Consider the following 13,394-nt stretch of genomic DNA (forward strand, 5'->3'; position numbering starts at 1 on the left):
GCGACATCATACCATAGCTTACATTAACCACTTACTCCATTTCCAGGCACTGCTGCGGCATGTGCTACCTCATTTAATCCTGCTAAAAATCCTACGATGAAAGTATTAGTATTACCTCCATCCTACCAACAAGGAAAAGATGGCGCGCGCGCGCGCGCGCGCGCGCGCGCGCGCACACACACACACACACACACACACACACACACACACACACACACACAACTCATCTAAGTGCACACTTATATGAAGATTCAAACTGACGCAGTGGGACTCCAGAGCCCTCCCTCTCATTTACTACATGCAGGCTATCCCAATCCAAGGAACTGAGATGAAAAGAAAAAAGGCAGAGACTTATTTTATTAACTGCTATTCACTGTCAGTAAAAGTGAAAACAAAATGAATGCAAACCTGCTTTCAAACACAAAAATTCCAGCAGCTTAGAACAGCTATTCTTTGGTCTCTCCTCTACGTCTCATGATCCTGAGACAGCCCAGGGATGGAAATTAAGGAACAAATCATTACCACATAAAGTACCTGGCTGAAAGTGTCTGAGTAGAGTAAGTAAGAGTAATCAAACAGCAATGAAAGAAGGTTATTAAAGGCAACGTCCTACAGACTGAATGTTTGTGTCCCCCCAAAATTTGTATGTGGAAGCCTAATCCCCAACATGAAGTATTTGGAAGTGAGGCCTTTGCGAGATAATTTGGTTTATTTGTAGTCATGGATGTGCCCATGTGTTGGGTGCCCTTATAAGGAGATGAAGAGCACAGATCTCTCTGTCATGTGAGGACACAGAAAAAAGATGCCCCCATCTAGGAACCAGGAAGTGATTCCTCAGCAGACATTAAATATGCCGGCACTTTGATCTCGGAGCTCACAGCCTCCAGAACTGTGAGAAATAAATGATTTCCCATTGAAGCCGCCCAGTGTTTGGTAATTTGGGGAGCAATAAGGCGATCGTGTATCAGTTGCACAGATACAAGAGAAGACACTAAAGTGAGGTGGCAGCACTAAGAAAGGAAAGGGAAAGGCAGATACCAGAATGACGGACTAGACACAGGAGACAAGGAAAAGAGTAAATAGTAATCCCAAAGTTTTAGCTGGGAGACTAAGATTACTACATTTACAGATATAAAACAATCAAGAGCCAAACCAACTGGGGGAATAGCCCACGGCTTCATAACACTTGGCTCAAACTTCTTTCAACCCCGTCCTTATAGCCAGCCACTTAGTGTTTTGAGTCAGATAAACTTTGGTTCCAGTTCCAGTTTCACTGCTTACTCTTGTGCAATCAAGGGCAAATTATGAATTTACCAAAGCCTCAATTTTTTTAATCTGTTAAAACAGGATTACGTCTACATCAGAGTTATTGTCAATAATCACTAATTCAAGTATCTTCTTCTCAGACCATAATCCCCTTCACTACAACCATCTTTGGCCCTATAGGAACAGCCAGGTCATGGATACCTCTATCTTCTCCCTAACCTATCAGTCTCCACCTTATCTATTTACCTAGTTAGCCTGGTTCATAGTCTTAAAGGCTCTTTTGCAAATACTCTAAACTCCCTTGCCCTCTGACTTTTTGTTACACTTGTTTGGCAATATACAAACCCTGGATGAACCTTATTATCACTTTAAGCCTGTACCAAGGGAATGAAGCACTACTGAAGAAAGTCACACCCAATTGGACAGACATCTCAGCTAGGCCCTAAAAAAAGCTTGGCCATCTTATTTTTTATCAATTCATTCTTCCACTCTCTGCTAGGACTATTTCAGATGTTCCCCACCCACCTCTACCCTCCCACATCTCTCCTTGTTTCCTCCGACTCTTGGGAGAAAATGGAAGCCATCAGAGGGACACATGCTGTTGCTTACCTACCGCATTGACACCCACCCTCCTCCACAGGCCCTGTAAGATTACAGTAAGGAAGTACTCTTCTGCCTTTTAAAGGCAAATCCCTGTTTCCTCTGAATTCCTCCTTTCTTTTCAGGAATCACTAGTCAAGTCTCTGTCAGTTTAAAGGAGAGAAAGACAGACCCCAGTTCCCTGCTCTAGCTCCTCTATTAAAAGCCAAACCAACCTGATTTCCATTTGTCTCACTTCAGTGAAACAGCCCTCACCGAGTGCCCTGAAGGCTTCCAGTGGGCATTTGTTTTTTCGATTCGCATTTTCTTTGTCTCGGCAATATCTGACAGCATTGACACCCCCTCCTTGTTGGAACGCCCTCAATCTCCGCAGTCTCTAGCTTTACTCCTACTCGCTGGCCACTCCTTTTCAGGCACCTCCTCCCCAACAACCTTTTAAATGTTGGGAGTTCATCGGGCTTAGATGTAAAGTCACTTGTCTTCTCAGTCTACCCATTCTTCCCAGGCAACCTTATCCACACCCATCTCCTCAACTGCCATCTGCATATCCACGTTTCTCAAAACTTGTACGTCTAGTACAAACAGTTAAGTTCCAGATCCTTGTGTCCAACTGCCTACTGAACACCACCCCTTAGATATCAAAGGAGTACCTCAAATCAAGATGTTCAAATCCATGCTATCTCTCCTCCGTCCCTCCCAAACCCTGGCCCCCGTCCAGGACTTCCTATTTCAGGAAAAAGCACAAGCACCTATTCAGTCGCATAAGCCACAAACTTGGGCTCATTCTTGATACTTTCCTCATCCTCAAGTTCTGTTCATTCTACTTCCAGCATACATCTCCAGCCTTCCACTCTCCCATCTCTGCTACCACCATGCCTCGCCTGGGCTTGCAACAACAGTCTGGACTGAGGTGTTCTCCACAGCACAACAGGGCACTCTTCTGAAATGTCAACCTGATCACTGTCACTCACATGCGTCAATCTCCCTCAATGTCTCCTCCTGCATTTAGAATAAAAATCCAAACTCCTGGTCTATAAAGTCCTGCCTCTCTCCCTCTAACCTCGGAGCTCTACCCAGACCAATGTTCAGGTAGCTCCTCGACTGTGCCATAATCCTTCCCATCTCAGGGCCTAGATGCCCACTGTGCTTGGGCAAACCCTTCTACCTTCTTAACTCCTGTTACTCCTGTGAACTCTGGTCAGTAATGGTTTCACCTCAGGATCCCTTTCTCTTCTGGCATCGACATTCTCACTCGAGTTCCCCTGCTACAGTTCTTAGTTCCCTGCACTTTTCTTTAGGGCACATAAAATTTGTTTTACATAATAATGTAATTATTGCATTAATATTTGTCTCTACTAATAAACTATAATCTTCATAAGGCCAGGGAGGGGTCTTGTCTGTTTTGCTTACCATTGTATTTCTAAAGCCTAGCCCAATGCTTCACAAGCAATAGACACTTAATAAATCTGCTGAATGAACATATGTTATTGGGAGAACAAAACCAAAACAAAAGGTGAAAGAACCTAGCAATGACCACACAGTAAGTGCTCAATAAATGTCATTTCAACAATAACTGCCCTAGCCTCTACTAATGTATTGATGAGTAGTCCTTTATCCCTCAAAAGTTGTTTGCTTTTTTAAAGAAAGTAGTTAATCTAAATATATATCCAAATAGATAAACTCCAGACCCAAGTAGTCATATTGCTAAGATGTTTTGGCTTTTCGTTATTTTCTTCCTTTTTTATTCCCAAACCTCTAAAATCCCTGTTTCCACAATGGTGGCAACAACAGCTGTGGGTGACACCAAGAAAAAAGAGTATTTGGTTGTCCAAATCAGGAACCACATGTAAAATGTTCTTCAATCAATCCCCTGGAAAAGCTAATTGACTCAAAACAAAATCCTAGTACTTGGGAAGGTATCCTCAAGTATTATTTCCAGAGCTTCCAATTCATGGTGAGATCAATGCTCATACAGGAGAGACTCTTTTCCACAAAAGGGTCCTCTTGAGATATAGGTAAGAGGTAAGGAGAAGAAATTGAGATTTACTGAAGCACCATCTGGGGAAAGGCTGTGTCACCCTCAGTCCAGTGCAGCTGAATGTTAAAATACGAACACTTGCCCCCAGGATGAACAATCTGCCAGGGAGGAGCTAAAGCTCATGTGTGTGTGGGGTGCAGGGCAGGGAAGGTCTGGGAAGAAAAGAAAAAGAGGATACCTACAAACACAGAGAAATCAGATTGTCCCAACAGTCTGTATTCCGTGTTCGTTGACAAAGGATGCCAGAAAAAAATGTGGTAGTGCCTTTACAGTTCTGAAGGAAAAGTATTTTGAATACAGACTTCTACATTTGGCCAAAGTGAAAATCAAATGTGATGCAAAGCAAGCTCCTCTGCTGCCCCCGAAACCATCTATTCTCTCTCCTCTACCATCTCTTTTAACTTATGCATCATTTCCTAATACATAATTCTCTTTTCAACAAGTTTACACAAATATTTATTGCACCTAAATATGGGAGTATGTATTTAGATATGTATGTCAAAAAATGTTTATGTTCCCATCTGTTTAAGAATGGGAATTCAGGGGCACCTGGGTGGCTCAGTCAGTTAAGGGTCTGACTTCAGTTCAGGTCATGACTTCACAGTTTGTGGGTTCCAGCCCCGTGTCGGGCTCTGTGCTGACAGCTCGGAACCTGGAGCCTGCTTCAGATTCTGTGTCTCCCTCTCTCTCTCTGCCCCTCCCCTGCTTGCACTTGGTCTCTCTCTCAAAAATAAACAAACATAAAAATAAAAAAAAAAAGAATGGAAATTTAAGTGTACTCCTTCATAACACGTATTCTTCTTTGCAGAAGAAATACAGCAAAAGACAAATTTCAGAGCTGAGGCTTCTAACTTTCCAGATCTCTACTTCTGCAGGGTAGCTAAACTGCACTATCAACATAAGACACTTTTAAGCCATGACTTTGCAGAGTCTATAGTAACTTTAGAAATAATTTACCCCAACAACATCCACAAACAAATATATCAGTTATTAATTAGTTGTTGTTAAGGTCAATTTTTAAAGTTTTCCTACATATCTTAATTGTTCCAATGAAGTATGCTATTTTTGGCAGTCTTTTCTCTTTTATTTAAATAAAATTAGATAGGTTTCTCCAGGAAACAGTGAAGAGTAGAAATAAAAAAGTAGGAAATAACCTACCGCAGTTATCAAGGGCTATGGATTTACTCAGAAACTCAAATTCCATTAAATTAGAAATAACTATTCACTTATTCTAATGGACTGTAACTGTTGTATGTTATCTGATTCTAAATATAGACTCAAATTAACCTTTATAAAACAAATGGATTCCATTCCTTATAAACACTATAAATTACCTACACTATTTAAACAACGTTCTGAAAAAAATTCAAGACAGGTGTTTGGAGGCTAATTCAGGAAAACCAAGTTTTCCCAACCTTAATTGATGCATATTACTTCTTCTCAAAAGCCTGCAACAATGAGTTAAGCCTGAAAGTATCTAAGGTTATTAGAACACAAATATGTGTCAAGATAAAGTCAAATTTAAATCTCTTTAAAATGCCCGTAGTAACCCACAGAAATGAAAAAACTCCTATGATTTTCTACTTAGGATTAAACGAGGCCAGGGCAAAAATAAGTGTGATTAGAAAGCTGGTGCTATATTCACCACTTCGCATCCAAAGCAAGCCTTTCTCCCTAACACTGAAAAGCTGCTATTAACAGGGTATCTCTAATCACCACCTCCGCCACCATTTGCGTCACTGCTTCAGATCTGACTCCAAAGCAAGTCTAGTCTGCGGACGAAGGCAAGAGGCAGAGTCCTCTTTACCCTAGCAGAAGACAGAGTACCTGCAGGAGCAAGGCACACCTGGCGTGGAGGCAGAAGAAAAAGAGTTAAGAGGGACACGGCGAGGGGAGGGAGAGGGCAGAAACAAGAAGCAACCAGAGACAGAGATAACAGCGAGGGCAGAAAGGTGAAAGAGGACAGGGACAGAAGGACAACAGAGAAGGCCAAGACTGAAAGGAGCGCAGAATCTTCTGGCGGCACAGAAACAGGCACAAGGGCCGGTACTGCAGCCGGGACTTCAGGTAAGCCCAGTCAGGGCTCCTGTAACTACGGGTCCTCAAAAATATCCCGGAATCCTCCAACCGCCCTCCGCCTGGCCTGAGAGTTAGGTGCACATTCTGGAGGTAGTGATGGGATAACCCGGTTTTCCGGAGGCCCCCCAAATAACGGGGCCAGGTCTGAGCCCGCACTTACCAGGCCACGGCGGCTCGGCGTAGTCGCCACATCCCGCCGGCGAGGAGGTCACACGGGCGCCGAGAGGGCCACGCCGGAGCCCCGGTGTCAGCTCCAGTCCGGCCCCTGCTCCAGGAGTGACCCAGGAAGAGGCCCTCGGCAACAAGGGCACAGAGCAGCTACTGCGGCCCTCCCAATGGCGCACGGACTTCCGCGAGAGCCCGCCCGGCACCCGTACTCTGTCCGTCAGGAAAATAAGCACCACCCCCGCCACCCTTCCTAGGAGGGCAGCACAAACGGTCCGTGGAGGATTAGTGCCTGCGCTCAGAGCCTCCAGAGGAGACTGCCTCATTCCGCCTCCCACCACCCCTTCCCTCCTTCTTTGTTTCCGGGTTGGAGTTACGAAATTGAGTTTCCCAGGTCAAAGATTTGGAGAGGTGAGGGGTTGAGAGTTGGGCAGGGACTGGCAGGGTGCCGGGCGAGGAAACCGGATTGATAAATTCTCTCTGGGTGGCTGCCAATTTAAGAAAATGTAGGTATTTACGGAGCTTGGAGGAGCCTAGCGAGTACAAAATGAATACAGTAATAGTGTAATAGAATAATGAAAACCAACGGTTGCCCCACTCTTTTGTTCGGTGTCTTTGTTTATAAAACACTCTCAGAACAATCTTGGGAGGCAAGAGGAGTCATGGACTGATTAAGTGCTTTAGAATCTCTGAAGGTCGGATCTGAGAAGGGCTCTGATGAATTAGACCAGCTGTGGGTTTGCAATAAGCTTGAGCAGTTTATAAAGGCATCACAAATGATTTTGTTTACTCTTTAACTGGCTTTCGTCTGACTTGAACTCATTTGTTGAAATGGCTTGCGTAAAGTCTTCCAACAATTCCATATTGTCAGTGGACACTGGACTTCTCAGCATTCAGCTCAGAAGCCTGGGTGCTCAGCGGTCTCCTTCTTTGTTGGCTTCCCTCTCCTGGTTTTCAGGGCGTAACATTCTCCTTTTCTGCTCCCCATTCTCCTTTGCTGGCTCCTCTCCCAAAAACTCTCCGTGTAAGAGGGTCCCAGATTTCAGAGATCCTGGGTCCCTTTCCTTCTCTATCTTCATTTTCTCCCTAAGTAATCGAATCAATTCTAGGACTTTAAATACGTTTTCCCCTTACTACTCTTGTCATTTTATGAGGAAACTGGGGCCTATAAAAGGGATGTGACCTGTGAAACGTAATGAAGTTATTTAGTGGCAAAACCAGGACTAAAATCAAAGGGCCCCCCTCTTCACTTCAAGGGCACCCCCCCATACACAAAATATTGAAAAATTCCTTTTTCCTTAGTCATCAGAATCCTAAGTCAGTATCCATCCATTCACAACAAAGCCAAGTAGTAGACCTAGCCATTAGCAGGAAACTTCCCAAATGCAGGACTCCAGGATTTTCTTTATTATATTTATTGTGGTAACTGTTTTAGTGACAGGTACAGAAAGGAACTTGCTATACTGACCTACGCAAACTGTAGCTTTTTCCGGGATTGTAGAGTTGTGCAAAAATTCCTTTGTTACTGTTGCTTCCTAGTTGTTTTAGAAAAAAATAAGAGAAACCAAACAGTGGTAACGTCTTTCATGTATGGGTTATCTTTACATTTCACAAGGCCCTTTTTTTTCAGTTCTACTTCTAGGCGTTTATCCCACTGAATCATTCCCACATGTGCAAAGACATACATGTGATGTATATGTTTGCCTTGCATGTAATAACGAAAAGTTGGAGGGAGCGCCTGGGTGGCTCAGTCAGTTGAGCGACTGAATTCAGCTCAGGTCATGGTCTTGCAGTTTGTGAGTTCGAGCCCCGCGTCGGGATCTGTGCTAACAAGCAGCTCAGAGCCTGGAGCCTGTTTCTGATTCTGTATCTCTCTCTCTCTCTCTCTCTCTCTCTCTCTCTCTCCTGCTCATGCTCTGTCTCTCAAAAATAAATAAATGTTAAAAAAAATAAAAAATAAATGAAAGGTTGGAATCAACATTGTTAAAAGATAAATTGAGGCATCTTAAAAATTGTAAGAGGTTATTTGATCAAAAATTGATTTGAATTCAGCAGTGCCGAGCCAGAAGTGGTTAGGAATGCTGCATCAACAGGAGTCAGTGGCAAGACTGACTATATCAAGAAGAAAAGGAAGCAAAACAAGGAAATTATTTGATTGGCTTTAGCTTTATGTGGTCGCCTTATTTGGAAAGCCTCATTGGCTGTGATTGGTTGCCTTAGGTATGCTTTCTTAACCATAATGTATTTATAAGCTTTAGGTTTTTGTTTGCTTAGTAGGCTGCCAAGGCGTTAGAACCAAATTGGTCTATATATTCAGCCCATTCTCAACATAATTTCAGCAGGCACATATTGTAGAAATTAACAAACTATTCTAAAACAAGGAACAAAACTATTTACAACTATTTGACTTCAAGGCTTACTATTATAATCAAGACAGTATAGTATTGGGATAAGAAGAAACAGATCAAGGGACCAAAATAGAGGGTTCAGAAATAGACCTCCATTTGTACAGTCAATTGTTTTTTGACAAAAGCACCAAAGCAATTCAATAAAGATGGAAGTTGTTTCAATAAATGATGCTAGAACAATTGGATATCTATGTGGAAAAGAATATACCCTACACATGCTGTACATAAAATTTAATATAAATTTATATCATATACAAAAACTAGTATATACACAAAAGTTGTATACGCTGGGACATATCCCTAAATGTAAAAATAAAAAGCTCTAAAGCTTTTGAAGAATATAAAAAATATTTTTGCAACTTGGGAGTAGACAAAGATTTCTTACGTCACAGAAAGTAATACCACAAAATAATAAAATTAATAAATTTGGACTTCATCAAACTAAAATACTTCTGCTAATGAAATAACACCACTGATATAATTTAACAGACAAGCATCACATTGGGAGAAAACATTTTTTAAATATATATCTGACAAAGTATACATATCCAGAATATATAAGAAATTTTTGGAGCACCTGGGTGGCTCAGTCGTTTAAGCATCTGACTTTAGCCCAGGTCATGATCTTGCAGTCTGTTAGTTTGAGCCCCGCCTCGGGTTCTGTGCTGACAGTCAGCTTGGAGCCTGCTTCGGATTCTCTGTCTCTCTCTCTCTGCCCCTCCCCTTCTCTCTCTCTCTCTTTTTCTCTCAAAAATAAGTAAATGTTTAAAAAAATGAAAAAAATCTCACAACTCAGTAATAAGATAAATAACCTGCTATCATTTAAATGTTTGTATCATCCCCCTACCCCTGCCAAATTCCTATGTTGAAATCCTAATGTCCATAATGTGTTGGAATTAGTGACCTTTGGGAGGCCTTAAATTATGTGAGTGGAGCCCTCATGAATGAGATTAGCAACCTAAAGGAGACCCCATATGGCTTTCTAACTTTTCTACCATGTGAAGTTCCAGCAAAAAAAAATTTATGAACCAGAAAGAGGCTCTCACTGACTAGAACAAGACCATTATATATATATACGTATATATATATATATATATATACGTATATATATATAAAATCTCCAACCTCCACACCAGGTGTATGTGTATATATATATATACCTCTATATCTTCTTTTGTGTAGTGCTTGTTTCAATTTTTAACTGGGTTATGTCTTAGTCCGGGTAGCTTATAAAGAACAGAAATTTCTCACAGTTCTGGAGGTTGGGAAGTCCAAGACCAAGGTGCCAATTACATATATGTAACATATATATATAATATATATATATATTATATATATATACAATCTCCAATGAACATATACAGTGTTCAATGTTATTAGTCATCCAGGAAATGCAAATTAAAACCACAATGAGATACCACTGTATCTTCACTAAAACTGCTAAAATTAAAAAGACTTTAGGTCAGGATGTGAGCCAACCAGAACTCTCAGGCACTGCTGATGGAAATGTAAGATGGTATGAGCACTTTGGAAGAATGTTTGGCAGTTTCTTACAAAGTTAAACATACAGCTCCCCTTTTGTCTAGCAATTCCAGTCTTAAAATTTATCTAAGAGACATAAAACACAGGTGCACAAATAAGATTGTATAAAAATGTTTATAGCAGCTTTGTTCACAATAGCCAAGAACTAGAACCAAACCAAATGTGCATCAACAAAAAATAGATAAACAAACTTATACAAGGAAATACTACTCAACCGAAACAGGGAAGAGCTACTGGATTTGTAACGACATGAATGAGTCTAACAGACATGTTGAAATCAAAAGAGGATGTTCCATTTATGGGAAAATGGATATTGGAAGTGGGAAAGCAACATTGGGAAACTTTTTAGGAATATAGAGATAGATGTTCATATGCTAGGGGTCTGAATGGCTTGTATGTATCTGTTTCATAATGTACAGCTGGGACATCTGGTGGCTCAGTCAGTTGAGCACCCGACTTCGGCTTAGCTTATGATTTCACAGTTCGTGAGTTCGAGCCCCTGACATCACTGCTGTCAGCACAGAGTCTGCTTTGGATCCTGTGTCCCTTTCTCTCTGCTCCTCCCCCTCTCTCTGCTCCTCCCCCACTTGTGCTCGCTCTCTCTTTCTTGAAAATAAATAAACATTTTAAAAATGTACAGCTAGGATTTGTGCATTCCAAGTTTCAAGTATGTGTACATGCATTTTATATACATCTCTAAGTTGATTGACTGGGGAGGGTTGAAGTAGGTGGAAATTAGATGGGACAAGAGTGACCAAATGTGGATAATTATGGGAGCCGGATGGTAGGTCCACGAGGGCTCCTCGTACTTGTCTGTTCACCTTGTACGTATTAGAAAGTTTTCATCAAAATAGCTGTAAAATGTATCACATACTTGTCAAAATGATTCAGGAAGGAAATAAAATGCATTTCACTTTCTTGTTTTGTGGGTGTGAGAGGGAAGAGCAAAGGAGGAGTATGGAAGGCAGGCTGTGTGCTATGTAGAATTTATTCCAGCTGTCTGTGTTTCCTATTGCTGCTGTAATAAACTACCCCAAATGTAATGGCTTAAAACAAAACAAACTTATTTTCTTCCTGTTCTAGAGGTCAGAAGTAAGATATGGTTTCACTGAGCTAAAAGCACAATATCCACAGTGCTGCTGCTTTTTTGGGAGCTCTCAGGGAGAAGTTGTTTTTTATTTGTTGGTTGGTATGTTTGTTTTGCCTGTTCCAGCTTTTAGAGGCTGTCCACATTCCTTGGCTTCTGGTTCACTTCCATCTTCAAAGCTAGCAATAGCTGGTTAAATCTTTGGAACATCATATCCCTTTGACACTTACTCTCCTACCTCTCTCTTCAACATTTAGGGACGCTTGTGGTTTCATTGGGCCCATCCAGATAATCTGGGATGATCTTTCTATTGTATTTTATTTATTTTTTAAAGTTTATTTCTTTTTGAGAGACGGAGATGGCATGAGTGGGGCATGGGCAGGGAGAAGGAGAGAGAGCATTCCAAGCAGGCTCCACACTGTCAACACAGAGCCCGATGCGGGGCTTGAACCCACGAAACTGTGAGATCAGGACCTGAGCCAAAACCAAGAGCCAGACGCTTAACCGACTGAGCCACCCAGTTGCCCCCAGTCTTCCTGTTTTAAAGTGAACTGGTTAGCGACCTTAATTCCATCTGAATTCTTTTTTTTCTTTATAATTTTTTTTTTTTAGTGTTTGTTTATTTTTGAGACAGAGAGAGACAGAGCATAAATGGGGAAGGGTCAGAGAGAGAGGGAGACACAGTATCTGAAACAGGCTCCAGGCTCCAAGCTGTCAGCACAGAGCCCGACACGGGGCTCGAACTCATGGACCACGATATCATGACCTGAGCCGAAGTCGGACACTCAACCAACTGAGCCACCCAGGCACCCCCCATCTGAATTCTTAATTCTCCTTTGCCATATTCACAGGTTCGAAGGATTCAGATGCAGACTTCTTTGTGGGAGGCTTTATTCTGCCTACCTCACAGCTCCATTTAAATTCTTTTGACCAATCTCTCTCTCTGATACTAAGGAGTGTGTGTATGTGTGTTGTTGGTGTGTGTGAGTGTGAGTTATCCAGTTTATGCAGCTCAGCCACATCAGAAATAGCTGTAGTTTCAAAATTGTACTTCTCTAATCTTTGTTCTTCATATTCATCATTTTCTTTGTTTTAATGACTTTTATACCTTTGTCCTTTCTAAGAAGAAATCTCAAGTCTGCACTACATGTCACAAATTTCATTTGCTGCAGTGGCACTTTTGCCTTCTAAGTAATTTCTAAAGTTATTTCTGCATTGTAAACCTTGAAATATTTCCTCTCACTTATCTTTATTGCTTTCTGTGCCTATATCTTAGAGGCCAAGATTTGTCATCATATTAAAGATGCAAAATTATTGTCTAAAATTTTTCCTGTCCCTATAGTGAACAAACTCCTAGACAATAAATTCATGGATGTGATCTTCCTCTGGATCTTTCTATTATAATGACTGCTATGATGACTATTACCCAGCGGACACCCATTTAATGTGCTAGACACTAGGCTGCCATTTACCTATAACATATCCTTCCGGTTTTCACAGGCTTCATCTTTTCTTTTTCTTCCCTGTTCTTCTAAGGTCAAGGGGTTTACTTTGTTTTATGTAGCAAAGGAAGTATTGACTGATGACTATAATCTTCAATTCTGCTGTGTAGGTCTTATGCTTAGTGGTTATCCCTCTGTGAATCTGGCTAGAGGTTTTTGTCATATTTTTGTTGAGTTTTCACAAGTATTTTAATTATTAGGAAAAAAAAACGCACCAAGGACTACTAAAATACCTTATTGGCTAAGAAAGTATGGCTCCATTGTAGATACTCAAACTGAAGACATGCCTCAGCCCTACACACTCCTGAGGTGAGGTAAAGTTTTAAATTGAATTTATGTTGTTTTTCCAGACTTCTCTTTTCCTTCCACCATTGAAAGAGTAGACAGCTTTTGTAATTTCTTTACATCAGGGAGGTTAGCAGGAAGGTAGTGTGGGGGAATTCAAAGGCTGTTTTGCTGAAAGCTTTCTATGAAAGCTTAAGCCTGTGTTGGAATTTTGCTAGGAGCCTAGGAGTAGAGAGAGGGCCTTGGAGAAGCAAAAGTTGGAGGGTGGAGATTCCTAGAGGCCAGAAAGAGGAGAATGTTCTCCCCTAACTACCCTCCCTGTACATGGAAGAGATTAAGACCTCTGAGTGTTCACAGCCCCCCAGAAAATTTCACCTAAGCATGATCAGAAACCGCAGATCCATCAGATTCAAAAGGATCAT

General features: G+C 41.4%; 2 protein-coding genes across 5 annotated transcripts in view; one reads left to right on the top strand and one right to left on the bottom strand.

Moving 5' to 3' along the window:
- OPA1 (OPA1 mitochondrial dynamin like GTPase) overlaps positions 1–6,330 on the bottom strand; it is an 84,712-nt gene extending 78,382 nt beyond the window's left edge. For all 4 annotated transcript variants that reach the window (XM_042903636.1, XM_042903634.1, XM_042903635.1 and 1 more), the window contains exon 1: positions 6,144–6,330. In XM_042903636.1, the coding sequence (XP_042759570.1) occupies positions 6,144–6,175 (32 nt within the window). In that variant the 5' untranslated portion in view covers positions 6,176–6,330. The remainder of the gene's footprint in view (positions 1–6,143) is intronic.
- Positions 6,331–6,476: 146 nt separating this feature from the next.
- Positions 6,477–13,394, top strand: part of LOC122198822 (probable cation-transporting ATPase 13A4) — a 147,966-nt gene continuing 141,048 nt past the window's right edge. The window contains exon 1 of the mRNA XM_042903637.1: positions 6,477–6,559. The gene's annotated coding sequence lies outside the window, so the exon portion shown is untranslated. The remainder of the gene's footprint in view (positions 6,560–13,394) is intronic.

The sequence above is a fragment of the Panthera leo genome, chromosome C2 (assembly GCF_018350215.1).
Source record: "Panthera leo isolate Ple1 chromosome C2, P.leo_Ple1_pat1.1, whole genome shotgun sequence".
Lineage (NCBI taxonomy): Eukaryota > Metazoa > Chordata > Mammalia > Carnivora > Felidae > Panthera > Panthera leo.